This window comes from Astatotilapia calliptera, chromosome 10 (assembly GCF_964374335.1).
Source record: "Astatotilapia calliptera chromosome 10, fAstCal68.1, whole genome shotgun sequence".
Taxonomy (NCBI): Eukaryota; Metazoa; Chordata; class Actinopteri; order Cichliformes; family Cichlidae; genus Astatotilapia; species Astatotilapia calliptera.
Window position 1 is genome coordinate 32,689,046 of NC_137431.1, and position 27,364 is coordinate 32,716,409.

The 27,364-nt window shown below is 42.7% G+C and overlaps 2 protein-coding genes and 1 long non-coding RNA gene across 15 annotated transcripts in view; 1 reads left to right on the plus strand and 2 right to left on the minus strand.

Annotated features, from left to right (window-relative positions):
- Positions 1–1,741: 1,741 nt before the first annotated feature.
- On the plus strand, positions 1,742–4,333 carry LOC113031254 (uncharacterized). Its single transcript, XM_026183280.2, has 4 exons — positions 1,742–2,439; positions 3,490–3,583; positions 3,707–3,794; positions 3,911–4,333. The coding sequence occupies exons 1-4, from the start codon at positions 2,382–2,384 to the stop codon at positions 4,310–4,312; spliced, it is 642 nt and encodes a 213-aa protein (XP_026039065.1). The 5' UTR covers positions 1,742–2,381; the 3' UTR covers positions 4,313–4,333.
- Positions 4,063–6,944, minus strand: LOC145431492 (uncharacterized). Of its 2 annotated transcripts, XR_013911814.1 has the most exons (3): positions 5,092–6,944; positions 4,785–4,972; positions 4,063–4,692 (listed from the first exon to the last, which is right to left on the minus strand). It is a non-coding gene; the product is annotated as an uncharacterized LOC145431492 (long non-coding RNA). The 2 variants fall into 2 exon arrangements; XR_013911813.1 differs by having other exon boundaries at positions 4,785–6,944.
- A 3,294-nt stretch (positions 6,945–10,238) lies between these two features.
- The window catches only part of dbn1 (drebrin 1), a 116,291-nt gene continuing 99,165 nt past the window's right edge, over positions 10,239–27,364 (minus strand). For 3 of the 12 annotated variants that reach the window (XM_080307350.1, XM_080307356.1, XM_080307355.1), the window contains 11 exons: positions 25,931–26,074; positions 25,758–25,835; positions 23,600–23,751; positions 23,402–23,459; positions 22,849–22,905; positions 22,635–22,749; positions 19,365–19,493; positions 14,682–14,810; positions 13,779–14,284; positions 13,584–13,683; positions 10,239–13,177 (listed from right to left, as the gene is read on the minus strand). In XM_080307350.1, the coding sequence (XP_080163476.1) occupies positions 13,122–13,177; positions 13,584–13,683; positions 13,779–14,284; positions 14,682–14,810; positions 19,365–19,493; positions 22,635–22,749; positions 22,849–22,905; positions 23,402–23,459; positions 23,600–23,751; positions 25,758–25,835; positions 25,931–26,074 (1,524 nt within the window). In that variant the 3' untranslated portion in view covers positions 10,239–13,121. The remainder of the gene's footprint in view (positions 13,178–13,583; positions 13,684–13,778; positions 14,285–14,681; positions 14,811–19,364; positions 19,494–22,634; positions 22,750–22,848; positions 22,906–23,401; positions 23,460–23,599; positions 23,752–25,757; positions 25,836–25,930; positions 26,075–27,364) is intronic. The other 9 variants (XM_080307353.1, XM_080307351.1, XM_080307352.1 and 6 more) reach the window with 9 other exon arrangements.

Consider the following 27,364-nt stretch of genomic DNA (forward strand, 5'->3'; position numbering starts at 1 on the left):
ACATGTACAGTAGTTACCGTGGCCCAAATGTCTCAACAAACCTGACTGCTGGTCCATATTAGGTCCACCTGTGGTTAAAATAAGTCGAATGAAGACCAAATGCTGTCTACAGAAAACTGCACGTGGACCAAACATTCATTTGTATCTGGCAAGAACTAAAACTTAGTGTCAGAGTCCCCTGTCTACCCAGCTGGCTCAGTGAGGCTGCAGGTATTTGTTATTGTTTTTGCTTCTCGCTCGCTCTTCTCCTCGCCTGGGCGGAGCTCATTGTGGGCTCCCACTTTTGGCCAACACACCTGGAAGCAGTTACTCAGCTGCAGCTTATTATCCTCCCACTCCCTGCCACTATTTGAGGAGGCGGCTCAGTTCTTCTGATCACTCGAACGTTGTACGACACACGTCACCGTAACCTCGGGTCAACCTAATTGTGATTTCTTGTATTTTTTTTCCGGCTTTGATTTCTCGTCTGTTGTGGACTTCCGTTGGATTGCCTGAACGTGTGCAAGTTTGCACAGTAGACGGGAGCGAGTGGAGTGCAGAGAGTGGATCGTTAAGCATGGAGCCCCTGGATTCGCGTCACATTCTGCATATAGTCACTAAGTGTTTATGTGTCTAAATAAACCTTTGCCCTTTCCTTCAAATCTGCTCTTGAGTCTGTTCTGTCATTCGAGACACTTGGAGCCCAATCCGGTCTTTAAGTCCAACGTCATTAGCGGTGTCTGGGCCCAAACTCTGCTCCAGGTCCCAAAGTCAAACGAACACTGCGGGATCACTGAGAGTTGAAAAACTGTCTGATTTCTTTCATCCGTAATAAAATGATCAGCGTTCTGCTCTGCCAGGTGTAACAATTAAGTTTAATATCCAGGTATCCATGAAAACCGAATTTATGAAATTTAACAGAGTTAGAAGTTAGGAGGGAGTTAGCTCGCTAGCTTCCATCTAAATGTAGTATAGCATGTTCTGACAGAGAGATTTTTGAAACTAATTCAAACATACAGCTCTGTTATCACTTCCTACATAAATGAAGACAGAAAACTAAACAGCAGTGACGTTTGTAGGGTTACTGAAGTTGGGCTAGCTGGTACATAATGATGTGCTATGTGATCGCTAGCTACACAGCTATGTTAGCATAATAAGCTTCTGGGCCCAGGATACTCTACGTTTATTAAGGCTGTTGTGTTTTTTACATGTTTTAATGCTTTGTATCTTGTTCTATTTAATCTCAGCAAGACCCTAAAAACAGTCAGTGATCACTGTCGGCCTCTCTCGGTTTTTATTACCATTAATCATTTTAAAGCTGTTTTTAAAACCTTACGATGTAGCTACAGCCCAGCCCATGCAGCAGTATATGAATGACTAACCTCGTATTGTGGATGGATTATCTCAGTTGTTCTCCTGGCTGAAGTTTGGTCCTTTTACAGCATCCTGCCATGCGATTACATTTGTCCCGAAAAATGCAATCCTTTTTCGTTGGGCTTTTTTCCCCTGAACTTTATTAAGCAACAGTATACAGAGAATGTACACAAATTGGAACATAGTTAACATATGCCAGGGGTGTAATGTAAAAAGTTACATACATTCAAATAATTTGTAATTAACACAAATAGTAATTATTTTATAGCCTTTTTATTAAGTGATCTACTAATCAATTTTATGTAAGATAGAGTATCATTATAGTAGTGTTTAAAATTAGGCTTTTGGCTACTGTATTTGCATTTGTGGAAATAGAATTTAGCTAAGACAATTAACAAGTTTATTACAAAGTATAGATTTTTTTGCCTTCGAAAGAAACAAAATACAACATTTTCCATTTCAGAGTAAAGTCCTTGTAGAGCGAGTCTACTGAAGTCTGTCCAAAACGTTCTAGCATGTGAACAGATCCAGAAGATCATTTTGGCTTCCACAAAATCCACAGATCACATTTATGTCCCTTTTGAACTTTGTCATATAATGATTAGCAGGATAATATTTATGAAGTATTTTGAATGAAACTTCTTTTGCTTTATTCCTCACAAGATACTTGTTAGGAGTGGTTCATACTCTTTTCCAAGTAATGTCACCGACAAAGGAATTGCAATAAGAAATCACCTGTGGAACAGAGATTCTCTCTGGAAGCATTTGGAGCAGCCTTCCTCGCGTCGCTGTGACGTAATCGCCCTTCAAATGCGGCCCTGAATGGGAACGCAGCTTATGAATGCGCTTTTATCCACGTTCACCTGCCGCTGATCACGTCATCCACCGGTCCCAATTCCTAGACCGCATCCTTCGGAGACCGCATTTGAAGGTCTAAAACGTCACAGCCAGGCGACGAAGGCTGCTCCATTTCCCCGGATCCTATCCCAGAATTCATAGCGCGGCCCAGCCAGTAGCAGCTTCCAACAATGGCGGCAGATACAGGGTCGGTAGAGATGGCATCGGAGGAAAGCTACATTTTTAAATGTAAGGTATTCTTGAAGTAGCGATACAAATGTTAAGATGTTAAAGTTAATGTGAGTTTAATTTTAAATGTTAAGGTGAAGTTGTTGTTTTTTACAGTCGTTGAACATACGTGACTGTAGATGACAGTCCCGCTCTTTTTTAACATAAAGGTTAGTTTGAATATTACTCTTTCTGGGTCACAAAATAAACTTAGATTTGAGCTGTGTCCAAAGTCAGGATCTGCATCCTTCGGAGGACCCGGCTTTCGCGGTCCATGTGGGCCGGGTCCTCCGAAGACCGAGAAGGCCGCAAGTGCGATGCTGTGAAATTGGACTGTCTGGTCTTTACATCTGCGTCACCAGCTGTCTCGGTGGAGTTTAATATAACGTGTTTATTAACCCGAGGAGCGAAAGACCGCGAGGCGTTTGAAAACGATGTGCCGGGAGCTCGCTTTCCTCTCCGGCTCTACTGAGGCGGCTAGCTATCGAGCTGGGTCGTAACAGACGTCTCCGAAAACGTCGGAGCACGTTTGCAGATTTGTGCTGTCTTAATAAATCGAGTAGATATTTGAAGTGTACACGGCTACATTCTCACCGTAACTTATAGCGTAATGTTGAAACTATTAAAACGCATCGTTTTCAAACTCAGGTTAAACATGATGTACAAGTCACTTAGATCAGCGGTCCCCAACCCCCGGGCCTCGGACCGGTACCGGTCCGTGACTCGTTTGGTACCGGGCCGCGAGAGTTGAGGCTCAGGTGTGAAATGTATGGTTTTCAGGGTTTTTATCGGTCTTTTCACGTGTGTTATGAATAAATTTTCTTTTTTTCGGTACCGGTACTAGTTTTATTTTGTTGTATTTATCCGCGACACCTTAAAGGCCGGTCCGTGGCGCAAAAAAGGTTGGGGACCGCTGACTTAGATAACTTAAAAATGTTATTGTTTGGCTTTATCAGTGTTTTATTTGTTCCTGAGTAAGTCGGTTTGGATTACAGTTATAGTTTCACACAGCTGAATAAACGTTAAACAGTAACGTGAGATGCTCGAGAATTTACTCCTTTTATATTTCAGGGAGCAAAGAGCAGACGGCTGAGTTTATTAAACTCCGCGGAGACAACGAGCACCTTTTCACCGGTGCTAAACACTCAGCCGCTCTGGGTTGGAGGTACAGTAACAGTATGCAGTTTTTAATCTGTTAGGCATGCGAGTGCTTTTTAGTTCGTACATTTTGTTGTTGCTGTTCAGGGATTAACGTGATTGACATGTTCCTGTGCTTTCTGTCTGTTAGGGCAGTTCTTGAGAAGATGGGCCTGCTGGGAAAAATCACCCCGTTGCAGGCCAAAAAAAAATGGGACAATTTAAAAAAAAAATACAAAGTATGTACAGTCGTATTCAAATATGGATTTTTAACTATAAGTTATTAAACGTGTTCATGTAAACGTGTACTGATGCTGTTTTTCTCAACACCACTTTTGATTTCCTCTGCCTTTAGGATTGCAAGTATCCAGGGTCAGGCGAGGGAGGGATTGAGAAGCCCACTGCTGCTACATGGCCCTGGTTTGCCCTTATGGATGAAGTGTTAGGACAGAGGCCTTCCACCAGGCCTCAAGTCCTAATTACCTCCATCCAGGACAGCACTCCAGGTCCCAGTTCAGCCGTAGGACACCAAGCGTGGGATCAGGAAGAGCAGGAGGATGATGGCCAGCTGGAGCCAAGAAGGGAAAAGAGAAAGAGGAACTGGGAGAGCGAGTTGTTGGATTTGATCAGAGAGGATATGAGATTGCAGAGGGAACTTGAGGAAAGAAGAGCAGAGGAAGCACGACAGAGAATGGACAGGCTGTTTGGGTTATTGGAAAAACTTGTTGAAAAAAAATGTGTAAAGTTCTGTAAATAAAAATCGCTGTGAATGCTTCAACTTTGAGTTATTTTTTTCAAACTATGTACAACATTTTAACTTGATTATTAACATGTATAAACAGAGTAAATAGCATGAAAAAACTCAACACATTTTGTAATTATTATTAAAGCCCAGGATTAACCTGAGTGTCCCAATATGCACAGGTACTTTTAACCTTTGGCTGAGCAGGAAGTCTGGCAGTGCTGCTGAATGTGCTGGACCAGGACCAGAGAGATGGAGGTGCCACAAGTGAGACCCAGTCAGTAAGTGGAGCATCATACAGGGTGGTGTCCAGAAGGTGTTTAGGGATGCTTGTTTCCACTGTCCACCGCATCATCTGGGTTTACAGGCTGATGTAATCGATGGCTGCCATGTCGCTAAGATTTATTCAGAAAAATGCAAAACAGTGGTGCGAACAGTCATGTTAATAAAGCTGTAACAAGTAGTGTTGTACAAGCAGATTACTTACCTGTTCACAATCATCGTGGTCCAGGGGTGGTACCTTCAGGGCAGATCGCTGGTCCTGCCAGAGAGCACCACTGACTGCCTCCAAACCTTTCTCCCCCTCATCTGGCACAGCATCTTCGGGCTCGTACACCGGGGCCACGACATCGCCAGCACCGAGATGTTATACAAAAGAGCACATGCTGTTATGACCTGAAACAGATGTTTAAGGTGTTTATAGATGTACGTACGCTAAAGTTCCCATTATGTCATTTTAATTAATCAAAAAAACAATGGCACTACATTTTAATGACTTAGAAGGTGTGGTGCACCTCCAGCGCTTGAGGGAAGATGGCCCAGAACCTCGTCTTCATCATTCTAAAAGCACTCCGCTGGACTCCCACACCTTGGAATGGGACATGACTCCAAGATCTTCTGGGGTCTGAGGGAGGTGGATGACCTGATGGCGAACAGCCACCTCCTCTGTGACCCTGTGGAAGATGCGGTGAACAGTGGCACGAGGTGTTGCAAACACTCTGGAAACACCTCTGTAGGACGCTCCACTTGCCAGCCAGAAAAGAAAAACAAGGACCCCAGTTGTGGCACCCCAACCATGTCTCTGATTCTGGTTAATCAGATTCAGCAGCACTTTCAGAGACTCCCTGCTCAGGCGAGAATCAGGTTTAGTGTCCTCATTATTAAATAACCTGTCCATGACTGAGACACTCAGGTTAATCCTGCAGTACAGGGCTCTGCTCTGGTGAAGGAAAATATCAGAAATTGTTTTATTCTTGTCACTATTATGAATGTTGCTGTTCTTTAAAAAAAGATTTCACATGTCAAAACATTTTGATTAAAATGTACTGATTCACTGTAAAAGATAAACGAGCGAATAGTCCAATAGAAAATCACACTGCGATTTTCTATCATAGCAAATATATTTAATTAGCTTTTAATTAGCTAGCAAATCTGAAGGCTAGATCATCCCATTTCACAGCCTCGCAATTCGGTCCTCAGTCTTCGAAGGACCCGGCCCACGTAGACCGTGAAGCCGGGTCCCTCAGAGGATGCAGCCTGGGAACTGGGACACTGTGTTTTGTATGTTTTAAGTGTAATGTGCTCAAGATTCGCTTGAGCACATTACTGCTTTGGCAGTTAAAATGACAAGTTTACAGAGCTGGACCTTTGTGTGAACCTGCTGCTTCACAGAGAGGATGAGACTGAATCAGGCTGTACAGGTTTTATACTTCGACCATAACAAAGATTATTATGGCTATCTTCTCCCAACACGAACGTGGCAGTTTAGAGCGAATCCTCCCCGCTCAGTCCGACCTCACCTCGTATCTGCTTCTCCTGGAATCAGAAAGAAAAGAAAAACAACCCCTCCATAGCCTTGGCTATCTTCTTCTTATTAAGGCCCAGTTCAGGACATCTTGCTTGGACTTCCTGACCCAGAGACTTATTCTAACCATCATCAGCGTATGTGTAAGCATGCAGCAAAAATACCCACTGCACTCTACATACCTGCAATATTTCAAATCTACACAATAAAGCTGAATGAAGCTCTTGATCTATGTGCAGATGTCAGGTGTAAATTATAGAATTAGCCTCCTTGAATGGTTTCATTCAACTCTAATATCAAACATCCTTGAAAGTGACTGGCATTTAAATGGGATTTTTCAAGCTGCCGTGTTACGTCTGTATTTTCTTATAATCTCTTTGCCCAAGCAAAGTGTACCAACACTCCTTTAAGGGTGACAGTGTTTACTGTAGAACTTGTGTTGCTGAGTGTGCCTGACATACACATTTCTATTCATGCATGCAGAAGCAAATAAAAGTAGAAAGTCTGAGGTGTGAAGCCTTGGCGCCTGCAGCCATCTATTAACCCGACAAGGTCAAGACAGTGACGGCATAACGATGACGTTTCCTTGGCAGAAGCGCCGGACGCCCCGGTGTGACTCCTTCTGTTGGCACTCGCTGGAAATTTTCCAGCCAAACACAAAAGCAGCTACAGAAAAAAAGCAGCATTTTCTCCTCCGTCGAGCCTGACGCAGCCTTCCACCGTCGACTGTTTGAGTGTTGCCTGGAAACCTGCTCGAGCTTGCTTACATGTAGTAAAATGGGAACATCGGCACATCCCTCCAACGCACCATCACATCGCCACAGCAACGATGGAGAACGGGCTGGCTTCGGTCCCACATTGCTGTCCTCTCATTGGAGCATCTACCGGCGTCGTCTTGCTGGCCACGCCCACTGTTACATCGCAGCTTCAAAGCTGGAAGCAGCTGTCAGATCTAAAAGCTTCCCACACCTGGTGCCAATGTGGAGGCTGAAGAAGTGAGGCTCAAGATGTTTGAGCAGTACTGTAACTAAACACGTGTTTAAATTCTCTATTGCAAAAATGTGAAAGTTTGTTGGAACCTCTGAGATGTGGAAACACTTCAGCAGCTCTATGTTTCACTACTTTTATTCAGCTGTATTCAGTTCTCGTGTTTTATGTGAAGGGATCCTTTTTGGTTTGCACGTCTTGGTTTTTCCTCACGTTGTACACTTGGAGAACTTTCTGCAGTTGAACATGTCTGCGTTTTCACTCCAATGCTGGGATTTCATGAAGACATGGCTGACCGTGATGAGTTTTAACCCAGAAGATGTTGTTTCACATGTACAGTAGTTACCGTGGCCCGAATGTCTCAACAAACCTGACTGCTGGTCCATATTAGGTCCACCTGTGGGTAAAATAACTTCAATGTTTGTCCTCTGTAAGCTGCTGGATAGCGTAGTGGTAACACTACACGCCTTTGGACTGGCAGTTGCACGTTCGATTCCTGCCTGTGAGGCGTCTGTATCCCGACACTAGCAAGAGAGATATGAAGGCAACACACATGGTCTGGCAAAGGGGGAGGGAGGATGTCAGGGCAGGGGGGAAATATCATCACCCTCATTATGGACGATACTGCCAAATATCAGGAGGGGCTACAGATCAAGGGAGTAATAGATGCCTGAGACTCTGCATGGAGACAGCTGCTTCTTCTTTATTTGATCTTATGTAAATAAAAGGCTAAAAATTCTGGATTTATCATATTTACGATATGCTATGACTTCCTCCCCGCACTTCTTGTTGTCTTGGGTGATGTTGCTCATCCTGCAGATATCTTTGGTATATTTGACTCCACGCAAACGCAGAGCTAAACTGCTGGTTTAATTCATCTCATTACGAGCAGGCAGAGAAACACCTGTGAAGATTTGTGTCTCCTAACTTCATCATGTTGAAGCGTTCCCTTCCATCTATTCGGTGTCAGAGACACCCTGTTACTGACATTTTTCCATGTTATCATTTATCTCTCCGACTGTTTTGTACTCTGAAGAGCTTCCTTCCTGTTCGCTAATAAAGATCTCATTTTCTGTGCTCTGAATTTAATTTCCAGCTTTCTGAGCAACAGCTACAATTACAGATTTACTTGTTTTACTTAGACAATAGTCACTATTCCATTGAACACACCAAATGTCTGTTTGTGCCTGCTTGTCTTTGTCTGCTGTGATAACAAACCAACGATTTCCTTTCGTTTTGGTCTGTGGGTTGTACAAAAAGAGCTATTTACAGACAGCACTGTGGGAGAAAAAGACTGGTAGTGAAAAATTATTGGCAGTCGCATTTATCTACACAAAGCAATTAACTGCAGACAGGCAAACTCCAAAAAACAGAAAAGCTTCATCTGACAAAAGGAGATGATGAGACTGAGGACATCGTGTGCTGGACTGAGGACGATGAGATTTACCTCCACAGAGTGGGGAGCAGTCCCACGTAGCCGCTCTGCTGTTTTGTGTCTTTGAAAGATAAAAGTTTCACATTTTTGAACAGTGGAGCTGCTGCTCTCCTAAATGAAACCTGGAAACCACATCAATTATTTCTGCAGCCTCACAGGTTTTGTTGCCACTCGAAGAGTTGCCATCAGAGCGTAATCAAAACTCATTCCCATCGATTAATACATGATTAGAGGAAGTTGTTCACCAACTGGCTTTACCAGCTGATGGTGACCCACCCTCCTCCCCAGATCCAAACCAAAAAGCTAAAACGTGATTTTTCCTGTCAAACATCGTCACACAAATTTAAATGTGGTTTACTGTTTTTGTGAAAATCATCAGATGTTAGCCCAGAACAAGGAGGACACATCCAGGGCCTCGTATTAGCATACCTGCTAATTACTAGCTGCAAACATAACAGTTAGCTTAATAAACATAACTTTGCTTTGTTTTTACTAAAATGATCAAAACCAGTATCTATTTGATGTCTTTCTTTTTTGTCCTGATAAGAAATTTGAGTTGGGCTGATGATTTGATTATTGATTACCAATATGTAATAACTGCACTCTTTTGGCTAATGTTAGCAAGCACTGCTACTGCTAATGCTGGACAGACAGGTTTCCTCTGTAGGAACAACAGAAATGTTTTAAACTGAGGAAATGATGACCTGTGACTCCTGCAAACGTCGCCCTTCAGTGTTTGTGTGCAGCTGAGCGTTTCCTCACTCTGCAGCAGTGAAGTCACGAGGTCGAGGCATTAGAGACTCTTATTCTGCTGAAAAATAAAACACTCATTTAGTTCGTCTTATATTTCCTCACACTGATCATATTTTTAAAAAGAACATCCATTTCTACTTCTCCCTGGAATTTTATTAAACAGTCTGTTATAATTGAGCTCACATTTCAGTGTTTTAATGTCTGCCGGACATCAGCAATAAGATTAAACAGAGCGAGCTTGTTGCTGTGAGACTCTCGAGACAAGAAGAACAGTCTAACGTCATGTTTCGGGACGGGTGGACTTAAAACATCTGTTGCAAACATCAGCAGAAGGCGAGCAGCTGCAGACGTGATGGGATCTCACCTCAAACCGAATGAAACAGAGCGAGGAAGACAAGAGGAGGACAAACATCCTCTTAGTTCAGGGGCCCCAGAGGAGGCCCAGCAGGGTAAAAGAAGTGCAGCACTGCCATCTAGTGATGGATATATGACCTGCAAGTCAGAGTGTAGATGAGTGCTAACCCTAACCCAAATATGGTCAGAAGGCCATACTCTGACATCTAAAGCTGCACTTTTAATGATTCCAAACTAAAAATATTTAGATTCAAATTAGAAAGTGAAGTTCCCACACATCCTGTATCAATTAATGATTCACAAATAAGCTCAAATATTTGTGTTGTATTATAACTCTTATTGGAACATCAGGAAGAGCAGGAAGTGCGTGAAGTACACGTCTATCTTCATAAAGTTTCAGAAAGGATTCATAAACACACGACAAACTCCTGAATTTGAAAAAAAGGTAATTGTGTAATTCAGAAACAGATGAGTGATGGACAAAGTCTCAGGAATGGTTTCAGCACCTTGTTGAATATCAAAAACTTTCAGCCCACTTTAACCTGAACATTAAGACTTCCTGAAGTCAGCTGCTTCACGACAGGTCAACATACACACACATAGAGTTGTTCTTATTGCCTCTGAGTTTTTATTTCCTATAGGGATGTACAGCAAAAGGACTAACACTGTCAGTGCTAATATCCAAAAAGGTCCTGAAAATCAACTCTAGCACACTTTTTTAACAGGTATTAAAAACACACACGCCTCCGGTCTCAGCGTGCCCCGTCTCAGACTCCAAACAGCTTCCAAAACAACACATCAATAAAAAAAACAAAAAAAACAACCAAAGACATTACCATACTGCATGAAATGGCACAGAAGAAAAGCAGAAGGGCAGTAGACATGGGTTAGAGAACGTCTCAAAGTCATCTTCAGGGATTTAAGCTGCTTCAGACATCAGGAAGGTTTCCACACAAATCCTGAATCTTGTTCAGAATGAGAATAAACTACTGCGCTGGCTTCATTTCCAAAACATCTATGCACTGTGTTCAAGAGATATCAACTGAAGGTGAACCAGGACTGCGCTGCACTTTTGTGTAATACCACTTTGTACCACAAGAGAGTGCAGTGAGTTAGCGTAACCTTTTATTTATTTGTTTATTTAAAGCAGCAGGCAGTGATGTAAAATTTTGGAGCTTTAGCTCAGCACATGGAGGAAGTGTTTATGACTGAGGAGCGTAAGTCATATTATGTTTGAGTCTGTCTGGACTGACTTGCAGGCTTTGCTCCATTCATTCGCTAATCAAACAAGGTCAGGTCGGGTGTGTATAATTATTATATTATTATAATTATCTGTACTCTCAATAAGAAGGTGACATAATCTGTGCTTGTTGAGCCAAATTAATCAGCTGTTTAATTTGGCCCTCCTGTGATTGCCCTTGAGGTCCTGTAACACCTAACTGCCTGAAATCAATTTTAATATTACGGTTAAAATTAATTAAAAGTAAGGAATCAATCCAATAATGCATTTACAATCTAGTGCTTTTTACCTAGCCTTAGCTAACATTAGTCATTAAGAGCTGGCTGTGAGTCATTTTTGAACCCTAAAAAGTCTCATTTATATCTGATTTTGGGCTGACTGTGGTCAGTTACCTACTAACTTACTGGCCACCGAACTGTTAGCTGAAGAACCTTTTCTTTTCTTACTTTGCTACTAAAATGGTCAAATTCAGTATGTATTTTTTGTCTTTCTTTTTTGTTCTAATTTCAAATTACAGTTGCGCTGGGAGCCGATGATTTGATTACCGATTACCAATATTAAATAAGTCTACTTATTTGGCTAAGGTTAGCAAGCACTGCTATCGTTGATGCTGAAAAAAAAGGAATCCATCAAATAATGTATGCTAAGCTATCTAGCATTTGCACTCAAATGTCGTTTAGTTAATAGTAGCATTAGCAAGCAAGCTATAACTTAGATATGCTACACAAACCATTACCACAGTTAGATAGAAATGTTAGCTAAATAAAAATTTAAGGTAGGCCAGGTATTTCTTATTTCTTAGGCTACTCTGTCCTCAATGTTTATTTGAACTATCAACTGAAAATAGTGTTCTTCTAACGTCATTAGCCTGCAGCAGGGAATTATTAGCAGGCAAGCTAGAGCCCCAAACCATTATGTTATCTCTAGTTTTGGCTCAACTTCAGTCTCATTAATGTTTCGCTAGAATTTTTTTTTGTTAAAGTAGCAGTAACAGTTAGTTAGCTACTTCCTTGCTAACTTTTTTATACTAAAATCCTATCTTAAGTCACCATCAGTGTTTATTTTTTCCATCCTCAAGTGAAACTTTGTTGTGCAATTTGATTATTGATTGAAAATACACAACTCCTTGACTCTTCAGCTAATGTTAGCTAGCACTGCTCACTGTTGATACTGTTTTTTTTACAAAAATGAATTAAAGCATCCATCCCGACTTCTCTTACACCTAAAAACGTCTCATTTTTAAGATTTTGGGAGAATATTCTAGAGAATGAAAATCATACAAATTCACACCTTAAAGCCAAACGCTCCTAAAAAACTGGAAAAATAGCAACAGTAAATTTCTCTAGATTAGCTGCAAAAACTGCTCGTTTTTTTTGCTGTGTAAATATATAAGTGAGATAAAAATACAAAGCTTTATAGAATCAGAGGGGACGGCTGATAGTCGAGCTGTAGATCTTCAACAAGGTCACGAAAGAAGAAAAGTGCACTGAAAAAAGCAATCAGATTCACAAGCCATTTAATCTTGAATTCATTCAGTAAAATCATACAAAAGGTGTGGAAAAAGGTCAAAAAGGAGCCACAGTTTGACTTTGAGAACAGATTGCAGCTGAGAAACACCAGAATAAATAAAATATTTCACCTTGTTTCTGTAAAGTGAGCTCTAAATACAAGATTAACTGACTTGCAGAGGTGAATATTTTCAGGAAGGAAGGGAAGGAGGGTGGTGAAAACGAGGTAAGAAGAGAACAGAGTGAAGCTATACATGGCAGCTGTATTGATTGGCTGTATTAGTTTTATAGGGTGTTATTGAAGTACTACAGACTAAGCGTGTCGGCCACACGCCAGGCTTCATTGTCTCTAAAATGCAGCAGTGCGCTACGTGTAATTATCATGTACACAAACAAAAAAAATCCCCCCACTCCCAGCTAATACATCTGCATAGCAAAAAAAAAAAAAAAAGAAAAAAGAAAAGAAAGAAAGAAAGAAAGAAAGAAAGAAAGAAAGAAAACAGCAAATAAATAAAATAAACACAGAAAAGAAAATCATTCCAAACCGTCAACAACCCTGTCTTTTTTCTGTGGCTACTGATTCTAAAAGATAATACAGAAGTAGTTTTGATGCAAGACTTGTTATTATTACTTTTTTTGTTTGTTTCTTTTTATTTTTTAGAAAAAAATTCTGTTTCTTCATGAAGCACACTTCCTACTTCCTCTTGGTCCGGTGGCGGTGGTGTGGGTGTCATATAGGCCGGTTAGTCATCTTCATCGTCAACCACGGGGTCCGTGTCCCAGCACGTGATGTCAATCTCTGAGTAAACACACACACACGGATGTTTACACACACATCAAACTTGTGTTTAGCAAAACTAGGAGGCTTATTTTAGCCTGATATGAGTTTTTGGTGCTTTAAGCAAAAACAAATGTTAGTGATTCTCCTGCCAAACCGACCAATTAGAAAAGGAGCTCAATTCACTGACCAATCGAGCCCAAAAAGGCTGTGAAGTCTCAGGATATCCATCCTGTCAAGACTCAAAGAGTCACTCAGACTTTGAGACTGGTTGGCAACCTCGTGTTTCCAAACTAGCTGAGTCTCAGTAGAAAACAAATCCCTTTATGGTTGTTTTCACTAAGGGTGTTAAAAATCTACCAAATCTAACATGCTGAGGCAATAAGGACGTGTCCAAAAGCAGCTTTATTTCAGCTGATCGTCTCACCTGGTGGCTTGTTATAAAAGACCGGTGCGGGTTTAGCCGAGGACTCCTCTGTTGTCCCGAATTCCTCCTCCTGTGATTGGCTGAAGTAGCCCTCGCTCGCCTGAAACACCAACAGAGAGATAGAAGATGAGCGAAACGACGACCAATCAACCGAGAATCTGATCTTTTGTTTCTGGAGAGCATCAGGAGCATCACCTGGCTCACCTGAGTGCCTTCTTTCAGCAGAGCCTCCCCATTGGTCATCAGCAGCTGTCCGTCATCCAGCTCCTGGCCCTTCCCAGATGCATGCTGCAGTGCATGCTGGTAGCTGAGGGTCATCTGATCAGAGCCTGTCACGTCCACCAAACTGGACGGGTCGTCTTCGGCGCCAGTACCCGAGCAGAAAGTCCCGTCCATCATGTCGTCAAAGCTGAGGAGCGGCTGAGGCCGGCCGCTGGCGGCAGCGGTGCTGGGCGGGAGGTTGTCATGGAGGACATCTCCCATTAGGTCCACCAGATTGGAGGACTGGGAGGACTGGGCGGGCTGGGCGACGTTGGCTGGAGGGGCGGAGCTGCCGCCCCACAGATCAACCAGGCTGTCTGTGCCAGACTCGCACGCAGAGACAGCGGAGGAGTCGCGGGCCTGCGGGGCGACGCTCTGCACGGGCTTGGTGGGCGTCGACTCCTGGACCGGGGGTTTCTGCTCCTGCTTTGGCACCAAATCTGAAGGAAACAAGAACAATTTCATTTAAAAAACTGAGTCACTTTTAATGATAATCAGTTTCTTTCTAATTACCAAAAAACAGATTCTTAGTGGATTTCTGTTTTGGAAAAAGACCCAATGGAGCACCGTGGAGGAGGCTAACAAAAATAAACTAAAACCAGTGTTCGTCAGGTTCTGGGGACTCTTAGATTTTATAAATGGTCAGAATAGTTATTTATATTTATTTATATTGAACCCGAAATATTTCCGACCTCTAATCCGTGGATATATTTCCCTTTTTTAAAGGGTGAAAATGTCAACATTTGGAGTTTGGAGGGATGAAATTTAAATTTTGTTATTTTGTGGAAATCTGGCAACGCCATGGTCTGTCGTCTGATTGGTCGACAGAAGTCTTACCCCACTCGTCTGCGTGGTCTTCCTTCTCATCCCTGCTGTAGTCATCTTTGATGGGCGTGGTGACTATTTTAGGAATGGGTGACACGGTGGCCATGTTGCGCTCTGTGCTCACTTCATCGTCATTGTCCGCTGAAGGGTCAAAAAGAAAGATTATTGAAGGAAAACTTTGGCAGCCGTCACCAAAAATCCTCCAAGACTTTTACCCACGAGCAGGTGTGTCGAACTAACACAGAATCTGATGCTTTTATCTGAAGTTCACACTTTGTATAAGGCTTAGTTCAGCTAAATGAGGGTAACAGGTGATTGTGACCAGGTGAACTCCACAGTCACATCCTGTGTTACTTCAACACGTTAAACATTGCACAAGATCGCAGCAGCCACATGAATTTTGTTGTCACATGACCAACAGACAGGCAGATTCAGTCACTGCGCCCGGTTTCAGACCCATCGTCTGTTCTGTCAACAAACTGACATCATCAGCTGAGCCAATCAGATTTGAACCTGTTGTCGGGTAAACAGTAAGCTTCTCCAAAACTTTGTTTTCAGTCAGCTCCCTCACTGTGTTATGTTTAATGTACAGGCAGCATCACGCACTCAGTTGTGAATGCCATTATTTCAGTGAGACGTCCACAGAGATAGCTCAGTGTGTCTGAAAGTTTTAACGAAAAGTGAATAGACAGTGAGTGGAAAACACTGACGGAGTGGTCTTTTTTCCTTGAGGCCGAGTGCTTCCTCTTTGCGGTGTTTAATATCTTATAATGCGGCTGTTTAATGCCAGAAGCGTGAGACAGAAGCAGTTGGGGTGCAGCAATGAGGCACTTACAAACTCAGGCAACAAAGTGACCAAATGCTGCTTCTCTGGACAGCTGAAGCAAATGAGGAGTGAGGACCTCTGTCAGAAACCAAGACACAGTCACAATGATCCAATGGGTCATGAAACAGAAGCAGGTATCTAACAAAAACTCACTGATATGTCATTACAACATACCAACACATTGTGGGTGAGTCACAGCTACATCAGGTACACACATCCAACAACAAACACCATCACAGTGTCAGTTAGAATCACGAGAATCACTTCCACAATGCCATTTCTCCAGATGTTTGATGATGTTGAGCTTCATGTTGTGTTCAAATACCAGAACGAGACTTCCCACAAGCACAACAACGAGGAACGAGAATTAGAGAGGTAATAAATGACTGAGTCCTAAATGGGTTGGTTCTCAATTCACCTGGAGGTAGAAAACCTGATGAACAACCCCTGATGACGATATTATCAGCTGTATTTTTATTCCTATGTTCAGCACTTCGGTCAGCGGTTACCTTTTTTCCAAGCTCTTATAAATAAAGTTGCCTTGGCTAGTAACTATTTGCTGTTTTACTGGTATCAGGTATTTATAACGACCAATAAACAAAAAGACACATGGAAAGAATTCAACCATACTGCACAGTTTATTCACCAGAGGGCACTCTGCAAATTCTCTGCTGGCAAAACACTTTTGAAACGCCACAAACAAGAACCATCAGAGTCGGGCAGAATATAAAAACTACACGTAACAAAAAGTTAGACAAATCTGTTCATGTTTTGTGTCTGAATGAAAAAATAAATCTGTACCTACAGTATAATATTAAACCAAATAACTGCCATCAGTGTTGTATTTAAAAATCCTGTCCTTTTTGATTTTCATCTAGCAACAGCCAGCAACTACTTGCTAACCTGTCAGGTAAAACACACTTTTCCATAGCAACCAGTGGTTGTTGACCAGTTTCTTGCCCTGTGTGACTGAGATCTTAGTCAAAAGTTAGCAGGTCAGCTGGCTAGCTGATATGTAAACATGATAGGTACAGCATGGAGATGAAAACCTAAATACCAACAAACTGTGTTAGTGTTAGCAAAGTTAGGCTGCACAGTTTTTAAACCAAATGACCAATTATGCTGTGTGTAAATGACCGATGATGTGTCTTCAGCAAATAGCCAGTGTTAGCTCGCTAACTAGCTAACAGCTAGCTAGGTTGTTTTTTTAGACATTGCTGCCTAATTTTTTATCTTGTATGAAAAATTAAGTATTTTCCTGAAGTCACAGCCAATGACAAAATGCTGTAGCTAGCTCTACAGTCACTGCTAAACACTATAAATGTAATTTCCACTCAGTGCAGATACATCTAAAACACGGCTATCCTGCTGACATTTGTGTAATATACACTTCACCTCATCTCCGTGGTGTGCACAGCGTACACGATTATGGCGAGGCTAATATAAATACATTGGCACAGTTAGGATGGAGAATGAGGGTTAAATAAAATAAAAGTTCATGTGGAGGCTCTCCGATGGGCGCCATCCTGTGACAGGAAGAAGACGCCAAAAACAGAACAAACTTCAGCCAAGAGAATGCCTGAGATGATCTGTCAACACCACAAGATCATTAACACAATGCTGCGTGATTTGGATTACTCATTGGGATGTTAATGCCCACACTGAGCTGAACGACGTGCTGCACATGATGCTAATAAAAATTCTCAGAGGCAGAGAATGACGACCGAATAAAAAAATCTGCCTGTTAAAAAACGAAAACGGCATTCAAGCGTAAAGACGAGAACTCCAGCTTAGACCTGCAAACTGCATCATCAGAGGTTTGATGTGTCATCGCTTTACAGGCGGGAGGTAAACAGTGTTTTACTTTCACTGAGCATAATAACGTACACATGCAACTACACACACACAGTGAAGATCATGAAGGTGGTCTGCATGATTTTATTTCTAATATCAACTAAACAGGTGAATCGACTTTATCTTTCATGTGTTCTTGTAGGCCTGGTACTCTGAGGGTCCATTATTGAAATATCTGAGTTTTATTTGTGATGTACTGATGATGACACTGGTAAAGCCAACCAGCAGCGAAGGGATTTGCTGCTTTTAAGGAGGACCTCCAATGATTTTCCTTATTTCCTGTTCCTGTGGTGGACGCTCATATTAGAGTTTCCAAAGCTGTGCTGAAATAGCCTCGCGCCCTCTGCAAAATCAAAGGTTTCTGGACTAAACTTAAGATGTTAAAAGGCTCTCTGGAAGTCTGGCTCTGCCATATAAAAACCACCGTTATGGTCTTTAACCTGAATGACATCGAAGTTCAACATTCAAGCATTCACAGGCCGACTGATGGCAATGGCGACCGAGTGACGGCTCGACAGTGTTACACACACACATACGCACTCAAACACTCACAGTCGGTCAGTCGGGATTAAAGATGGCAGCAGGAGTGTGTTTATGAGTGTGTTTGTGTGCAGTCCAGGATCAGAGGCAGAGGAGGAAGGTGGAAGGAGAGAACCTGTCAGATCCCTGAGATTCAGCTCTCGAGAGAAGTGAAATCACTTTTACAAGCGTAAAACATCAGAAGTAGAAAAATTAAATACAGAAACATTTACAGAAAAAAAAAAATCAGCAGCCGACTGGACGACATCTAAAGGATGAAGACTGGAGGGGACGACAGACTCGACATCTACCACACAAAGCAACAAACAGCTTTGCTTTGAAACAGGTTTCACTGTTTCCACAAGTTAGTGCAAACCTGCTGTGTGAGAGTCAGCCTGCAGGGGGGGTTAAAGTGCACGAGGCGAAGAGGAAGGTGGGAGGGCGGCCTCGTCATCCTACAGCTAACGCCGCCAGCATGCACGATACAGTGAACGCAAACCAAACTCCAGCTTCTGTCGCTTTTCATGATGCTTGGATGCTCTTGTCTCCGTTATCGCCTTAATCAGCCGATAGTAAAAGGTAAAAACGAAGGAACTGGGGAATTTTTAGACGCTCTCGTTCAGTACCAGGAAGTGGAAGGAGGAAAGAGTTCGGGGGGTGTTTAAAGTGGGAGGTGATGGGGAAGTTTAATGGGTTGGTGCTGAGATGCGTGGGGCGTCACAGTGTGTGCTAAAACTAAGTGCTGAAGATGAGAGGATGAAAATGCATGTTGGCTGAAATAACTATGAATTTTTAGTGTCTTGATGCATCTCAATCATCCAGGAAAGTAAATCTCCAAAAGTTGAATCTGTTCATCTGGACGTAGCGTTCTCCCACAAAACGCTACGTCCAGATGAACAGATTCAACTTTTGGAGATATGAATTTTTAGTGTTTTTAATCTGTTTTTAAACTTGCAACCACTTTCAAGTTTGTAGTTAATCCAGGTTAGAAATGTTGCTCTATTCTCCGGCATTCCTGGGTTCATAATCTGTGACTGGGGGCTATTATTTTATTTTGTATTTATATATTAATGTATTTTATATTATATTTGTAATTTTATAGTATTTGAATAACTCTTTATTATCTTGTACATCATTCTGACAGCTTTCTTCTGTTTAAATGTGCTTTATAAATTAATGAATCCATTTTAAATGTCCTTATAAATGTTACTGTATGAGGCTCCAGTTCCTGTACAATGACAGGAAAACTGATCCTGAAGAGTTTAATTTTCACTTTACCCTGAAAGCGATATAATCCTGCAGACAGGAAGTGGATTGTTTGCGGTTGTGAGTTTTACCAGTCAAGCTGGAGTACCGGTGTAACCACGCGCACTTTCATCCTCTCATGTTGGCTTTGCTGCAGTGTTTCTGTGTTTGTGGAGGGGACTCATGTGTCGGGAGAGATGCTCGACCAGGCTGCTGGTTTCCTCTTTAACTACTTCTTCTGCTGTACCTACCGGCTGCAGCGGTGGGCTGCGTCCGTGCATGTGGCGGGGTGCGGAGGGGCGACATGCCCCGGTGCGGGGGAGTCGGACTGGGGCTGCTGGGACTGTGCTGCTGCCTCAAGAACGGGCTGTCCAAACGGCCTGGCGGTCGGGACGACACAAAAGCGAAGACGGGAACACACAACAAACGAGAAAGAAAAAAAAACAGCGACGCACCACAACAGAGACGTGAGGAAGACAGAAAAACAGAGGGAGGAGAGGATTGTGGGAAGAAGATGAAAGAGACGGGTGTCAAAAAAATCCACCAAATTTCACAGAGTGGAGAAATGAAAGAAAAAGGAGAGGAGGAATGAAGTAAGGAGGTGAGGAGGAGGAGGAGGCAGAAAATGGAGAGAAAGAAGAGAAAGGTTAGTGTGGTTTAAACACACCGCCTGCAGACAGCATGCTGTTAGGCAGAAAGGAAAAGCTGATGGCGACTTTCTCTGAACCAGAAAGTGTCGGAATAATTCAAACCAGAAAACAGTCTTTGGGATCTGTGGACGAGTCTTTGATTGTTATAAATAACACATCGTGTTGAAATCCTGCAGTCGTTTACAGCCCGTGCACGCTTCAGTCACGCTCCTGTACTTTAATGTGTCGGGGCCTCGGTGCGGGGCTGCGTTGGCAGTCTTAAGTTGTAACCAATCATCGTCCCAGCCCAAACTGCAGCTCCTCTAGTGGCCACTAGATGCCATAAGTGAGCACCCGCAGACTCCCAGCTGGCTACACGAGCTAACGTCACTGTGAAAATGAGACAGACTTACAAAAAAGGTCTCAAATTAAACGTTTGCTATTCAGGTTTGTCTGTGTTTGTTCTAACCAATGCCGCGCCAAACCCTGCAGACAAACAACATAAAATGATGCAAGCACGCAAAGGGTCAAAGGTCACGCAGAAGGGCTGTGGTTTGCTGTGATTTCAGCAAAGAAACCCGATTAAAACCTTTCTAGAATAAAACAGTCCAGTTTAACAGCTGGATGGACGACGCACAGCAGCAAACTGACAGTGAAGCGTCACTTACATGAAAACTGAGCTTCTTTTTCAAAGGTTCATTTCTATCATTTATCTGAATGAAAAGAAAACCTTTGGAAACTCTGAGAAAACGGCACAAACGGGAAAGCTGGAAAGCACATTTGTATATTTGGCAGGAGAAGCTGTGCTGATTTGAGGAGCTGACGTAATTATCTGGGGATGGAAAGATGAACTTACTACTATTGTTGCTGTAATTAAAATATGTTTATCTGCAACTACATACATAAACAAATGTTAAATATTACAATATTATTACAGCTTGAACTTTGTGGATCACTTTGAAGATTGTGTGGTTAATTTATATTTTGTTCATGTATCCACCTCTGCACGCTCTACCGCTGTTGAAGAAGCAGCAGTGCTGCAGAAAACATCATTTTATAAAACATTTTAAATATGAATAAAGATTATAAACAAAACCAAATGATTGGTCCTGTAGAGGCTGTGGGGGGGCGTACCTCTGAAACATATACAATCAGACATGCTGGGGCTCCACAGCTGGCTCAAGCCGGTTAACAGAAGTAATCCACCAATCAGAGAGCGAGGTGAATCAAATCCACCAGTAAGAATGCTCCAAACCTTATGAGCTGATCTCACTGACATTAACTGCCCCTGTCACTACCTGATCTGTACCGGAACGCCATCGGTACCCCGCATGCACGAAAGGTGTCTACTTCCAATAATGAAACATTTTAATATAATGTAGACAAAAACGAAAAGAAAAAAGAGAGTTACGGATCAGGACTCCCCGATCCGTACCGCGCATGTGCAGGGGTTTTCTTCTTCTGTTCGTTTAATGGCAGTTTACTCCCCAGTGTACAACTATTTAGTGATAGTCGAGTGTGTTTATGCTTGTCTGTGTGGAGAGGATTGATTGGAATAGTGATGATGATGTGCGCTATCACTGTCAATTGTCAGTAAACACTTCATCTGGCTGATGAATCTTCACGTGACATATTACAAAGTCTGTATTATTAACTCTGTAATTAGGCGCCATTCTTCTTATTTTACGGCGCTGTTGTTCAATCGGGGAACGCTCTGTGTTGAGGAGTAAAGCATGAATTTGTTTGTATACGGATTATCCATAGTTTAAATGTCCCGGTGGTTGAAAAGGAGGCAGAGCTGTTGAGAAATGCTAGGAGCTAACTGGGCGCTAACCCTATCATTCAAATATATTGAACGTCGCAATGCTGGCAAAGAGAGGAAGTGACGTAAGATTTGCGCATGCGGGGTACGGATCGGGTAGCGACAGCCCACACCTGTTTCAGTGAAGCAGCACCTAACGTTGCCATGGTGATGGAATTCTGTAGCTAACTGTAACTGTGGCCGCTCCAAAACCCAGAGCCGTTGGATGGAAGAGTTGCGTCATCTCCATTCACTGTAATGGACCATCTTTGTACAGCAATGGTGGATCATGGAGCAGTAATATTGTAAGTTAGCAACATAGGCTAGCTGTGGCATAGAGGTATAGCAGCACGGAAGTTTGAAATGAATTTTTCAAAGGTAAGAAGTTAAACACCAGTCTGTATGTTATCAGCACGCAGTCCAACTGTCCACAGGAACTATTTGAAGACTGCACGACCCACGTAACCACCCCGAATTCTGAACCCCTGCTGACAGGACTCTCACTTACTCAACAGCTCTGCTAAAATCGAGAGCATAGCTGCTATCGACACAGTTTATGGACCGCGGGCGTCCCAACAAGGTGCTCCACATATGAGTGTGTTTTTGTTTTTTTGCTTCTAAAAGTGACACTGTGACAGGGAAAACTAATAAAGTAAAAAATGTGCGTTCACCAGCAGGTTAAAGAGAAACATCTGTCTAGCTTCTCCCACTCTGTCAGTTCTGCAAACATCTGATCGATTTGAACAGGCTGCATCTGTGACAAATGATGCTACAGGCCAAACAAGGAAGAGTAATTATCCAGTAACAACATGTGGTGGGAGGCAGTTGCTGGGTGATGTAATCAACAGTTCCTTAACTGTCAGAGTCCACAGATCGAGGACGATGTTCTGAAAGACTGAAACATCTGAGGCTGTTTCCCATCAAGGACGGTTTGCTTCACCAGTTTCAAAGTCAAATATTAGTAAATCATTTTTTAGAATAAAAAACATTTGCCATTTCAAAGATACTGTATCATATTTTCCACGAGTCTCTCGAGTGCTTCTCTAGCTCAGCACGAGAACAAAGGTCAGGTGAAGTTTTGAAGTGTTTACCGCTCCGGTGGATGGAGACGGGCGAGGTGTCCACACTGATGGTCATGGCTCTCTCCTTCTGCTTGAAAAACTCTCGAGGGTTTCCTGACCGCTGAGCGATGATGGCCTTCGCCTCCTGGAAACACAAAATAAATACAGAGTGCTGATTTTCTTCCTCTTAAATGTTCTGCGGCCGTTTCTGGAGACGCTCTCTTTCATCATTCTCCAAACTGACCTCTACCTCAGATTCCTTCTTGTCCAGATTGAGGTCCTCGATGCTCGGCTCTGCTACCTGAGGAGAAGAATCCAGTGATTCATATGTAACACAAAGCAGAGAGAAACTCGTTCACCTGTGAATAAATCAGTCAGATGTCCTGAAACAGCAGACAAATGAGCTGCACGCTCCCACCAGCAGGGGGCGACACAGACTGTGTTTGTATCCACTGATACTTTCTACTATTTGCAATCTTGCACTCAAAGAAAGGTGTTTAGATTTTACTGTGCCACACAGACTCGGATTAAGATGTTCGGAGGCCAGGAGCCATCAGGCAGCTGATTGGGAGATATTCTGAAAAGTAACACACGTCTAATCACTCGCTTCAAAAACTGAACACGCTGTCACACAAATTAGCCTCATATCTGTGTGGCTGTGGACTCGGGCAGTGCGAGGCTCTGTTTGGAGGCAGAAATAATAACAGAAACCAACTGGAGATGTGTTTTTAATCAGAAAATCCACCAAGAAGCAGAAGCTGGCTGGTAATTACTGGTTTCACTTAGCAAATACTTACTACGGGGGTCTGATTCCGCAACCTCTCTTTGGCCTCTTCCTCCTCCTGCATCTTCTTTCTGTTCACACACAAACACAGATTATAGATCATGAAAAGACGATGTAGCGTCATCCTGTCATTCGTGCACACGTGAACCTTTTGACCAAAAATGATTGTGTTCATTGTTTGTTTGATGATTGCTGTGCCGTCGCTCCTCACCTGTGCTCCTCGATCTGCTGCTCCCTCTCGCGGTACCTCTTCTCTCGGTTCTCCTGCTCTTTCCTCTCCAGCTCCATTCGCTCCTCCTCGAAGCGCTGCCGCTCCTCTGCCAACTTCTTCTTCTCCTCCTCCTTCCTCATCTCCTCTTCACGCTGGAGACCGGACACACACAAATGACCTCTTTCAGAGTTGTAATAAATCTCTCGATCAGTTAATTAATGAAGCCAGATCTGGTTCTGGGCGTTTATCTGAGTGTCTGAAACAGTGAAGGGCAAATCTGGCAAACATCCCGCGGCTCGGTGACGCTCGCTGTCATTTCGTGTTTAACTTGAATGAGACAATAGCGACACAGCCGGAGGATGCAGCGACATCTGACTTCGTTTCTCACGTCTACCCAAATATATCTGTGATTCACATTATACTAAATAACTGTCACATATAAGGACACAGTTTATTAAATACAGTGTGAGATAAAGTTTCGTTTTACAGGTATTCTCAGCACCTTTGAGAGTATTTCAGCAAAACATATATGCGCTTATCTTTTAGCTTAGTAGCCTGGCTTAGCTTGAATCAGCTTGCAAACTGACACCTTCGGTCTTGATTCACAACCAGGGGTAGAAAAACCCCAGAAGCTATGTGGAAAATAACTACAACAATTACATTTAATTAAAGAACTAAACATGTTTGATCAGAAAAGTTGGCAAAAGTAATGAATACGTAAGAAAACTATTGAAATCGCTATATACTATATATAATATAAGTGCTTATATACCTGCTAGCTTAGCAGGTTAGCTTAGCTTTAATCAGCTGGCAAGTAAAATAACTGTCAAGCAACAGAAAAAAATGGTTGAAACAAATATATAACTAAACAAATACAGTTGTTAGCTAAAAAAAAAAATCACCAAATGTAAATGTGATTCGCATTATATTGAAATTATGGTTGTTAAATGCTACATAAAATACCATGTCTGGATAATGAATATAAAGGTTAGCCTAGCAGGTTAGCTAACTCCCCACAGGGGTACAAGTAAATGGTAAATGGCCTGTATTTATATAGCGCTTTACTAGTCCCTATGACCCCAAAGCGCTTTACACGTTCAGTCATCCACTCATTCACACACACATTCACACACTGGTGATGGCAGCTACATTGTAGCTACAGCCATCCTGGGGCGCACTGACAGAGGCGAGGCTGCCGGACACTGGCGCCACCGGGCCCTCTGACCACCACCAGTAGGCAACGGGTGAAGTGTCTTGCCCAAGGACACAACGACCGAGACTGTCGGAGCCGGGGCTCGAACCGACAACCTTCCAATTACAAGGCGAACTCCCAACTCTTGAGCCACAACAGTAAGATTAGCACAAAAAATACAGTCAAATAACTGAACATGAAGGTAAAACCTGACTAAAGAAACAAGCCAAAACAAAAACAAACCGCTGAAATACAGTCGCTAGTTAGCACACATAAAGAGCTGTGAATTAGTTTTCTTGATTTTGAATTATTCACTAACTCAATGAATTAGATATATGGAAAAACAAATACTGTGAGCCAGAAAGAATGACAAAATATTATAAATGCAGTAGCTAGCTAATATATGAGTGAAATGCTGTGAATTTTGCTGAAAGCATAGCTAACAGCTCAATTGCTAGCTAACAATATACTCGAGTTGAAAGAACGTGAAACTTTTTAAAGTCTTAGTCTTTCTGTTTGGGTTTGGGAACTGAAGAAGCATTTGTACATGGAAATAGCTAAGGATATCCGACCTAATGAGGGATTGTTGTGAGCAATGTGCTAAAGTGCCGTGTGCAGATCTCTGAAATGCCACCAGCTTTGGCAGCGCCCTGTAATAATGAGGACAGTCTGTTTGTGAAATCTGTCAATAAAACTTAGTCTAAGGCCATCAAAGACCTCAAATGGGATGCCAAAAGGTTCTTTACAAGCGTCATCATTGCTATAAATCTGTAGCATCTCAGCACCAATTCAAAGGACGCCTTTTGGCATCTATGAGCTGTCATCAGCTAAAAGAAAACACAGCATCTGACCCCCTGGGCTGGAAGCTCTCATCTTATGAGTTGTAATAAATGAGCATTATATCTCCTTTTTTTTCCCTTCCCGTCTTTGTTTTTCCACTCACTCCCCCCTCCTCGCCTTCTTTACCTTGGCTTGCTCCCAAAACTCCTGTCTATTGATTTTCTTCATCTCCACCTCTGCGTTGGTCTTCTCGTACACCGTGCCCTGCACCAGGACAGACAGGGGAACGGGTCAAAGCTCTCGTCAAGAGAGAAACGCTGTTTTTATAAGAGATAAAGTGTGCAAGTCTCTCTTTCTACCACGTCTGCGTGCTCTTCATCTCGGGTCTTCAGACGGCTCAGGACCGGGCTCGCCACCGCTGCCGTCCCATTGGTCAGGCGCTGCCCGATGGCCATGGGGTCGATGTCCTCCAGACTGCTGGCATTGATGATGACCTCCACCCCCTGCAGAGAGACAGAAACACGATGATCAGTCAAGTCTTCATGAAAGCTCTGAGAGTTTGTGGAAACATTCATTACAATTCATTCATAGCAGTGAGGACGTTCTGAGGAAATTAATCTAAATCAATTTAATGTCCTCTGAAGTGATGGAAACACAGCCGTGTGTGTGTGTGTGTGTGTGTGTGTGTGTGTGTGTGTGTGTGTGTGTGTGTGTGTGTGTGTGTGTGTGTGTGTGTGTGTGTGACTAAAAGGGTCATTTAAAGCCCGTCGGTGTGATGAAGTCGACGCTGTGTGGGAGAGAGAACCGCCACTTAGAATAATGACACTCCACACACACACACACACACACACACACACACACACACACAGAGAAATATATAAATAAAACACCACCTCCGCTTTAATCTCAATCTTTTTATCTACACTATAAATCCAAAAATACACACTGAGCCAGCTGTGAACACACTGCTGTGTGACACACACACACACCTCGGCTCAGAGCTGGTGTTCGTCACACACACCTGTTCCTCCTCTGTGATCCTCCTACAGGTTTTAAGCGTCTTTTCCAACCGAGCGTTGGGAAAACATTTAAACGGTCCTTACGTGACACAATTTAAAAAAACAACAAAACCTCAAAAACACTGAAGCAGGTTACGAAACGAACATGACATCACTTCACACACGATTGCCGTGATCGGGGTTTGAGATCATTTCCCTCTCAGTGGATGTCAGGCCTCTTAGACTGAACAGCTCTGGTGCTTCTGACGCTGTTGCATCCACAGAATCACGCACAGTGAAATAACTGAGCTTTTAATAAACTCATCTGAGCAGAAATCTAACAGACTGAAAGTAAAAGATGGACCTACAGATGTGGCCAGACGTTTCCATTCACATCGAGTTTATTTAGGATTCATTTAAATTGGCTGGTTTCCTGTTATTGGCCTGGCTTTGAATAAAGCCTACGAAGTTCCAACAGGGTTGAAGCTGTTGATTTGTGAAGTTCATTGTAGAAGCTCAATGTTGTCCTGCTTTCTCCATTCCTGAACCAGCCACGATGGGATCATTGTCCTGCTGGAACATGTTTGGTCCAAGTATAAACCGTCAAGCTGCTGATGTAAGATGAACTTGGTGCGATGTACCAATACTACTGGCATCAAAACAGCCCGACATCATGATGCTTCACAGTTCGGTAGGTTTGAAATTCTCACCCTTGTTCTTCCAAACTAGTTTTTGTCATTGCAGCCAAACAGCTCGATCTTTGTCTCATTGGACCATAAACCTTTTCTTTAGAAG

Excerpts from the sequence above, each read along its gene's own strand:
- LOC113031254 (XM_026183280.2), top strand. The coding sequence starts at position 2,382 with ATGGCGGCAGATACAGGGTCGGTAGAGATGGCATCGGAGGAAAGCTAC. Across the intron at positions 2,440-3,489 it reads GGAAAGCTACATTTTTAAAT|GGAGCAAAGAGCAGACGGCT; the intron begins GTAAGGTATTCT and ends TTTATATTTCAG. Across the intron at positions 3,584-3,706 it reads TCAGCCGCTCTGGGTTGGAG|GGCAGTTCTTGAGAAGATGG; the intron begins GTACAGTAACAG and ends TCTGTCTGTTAG.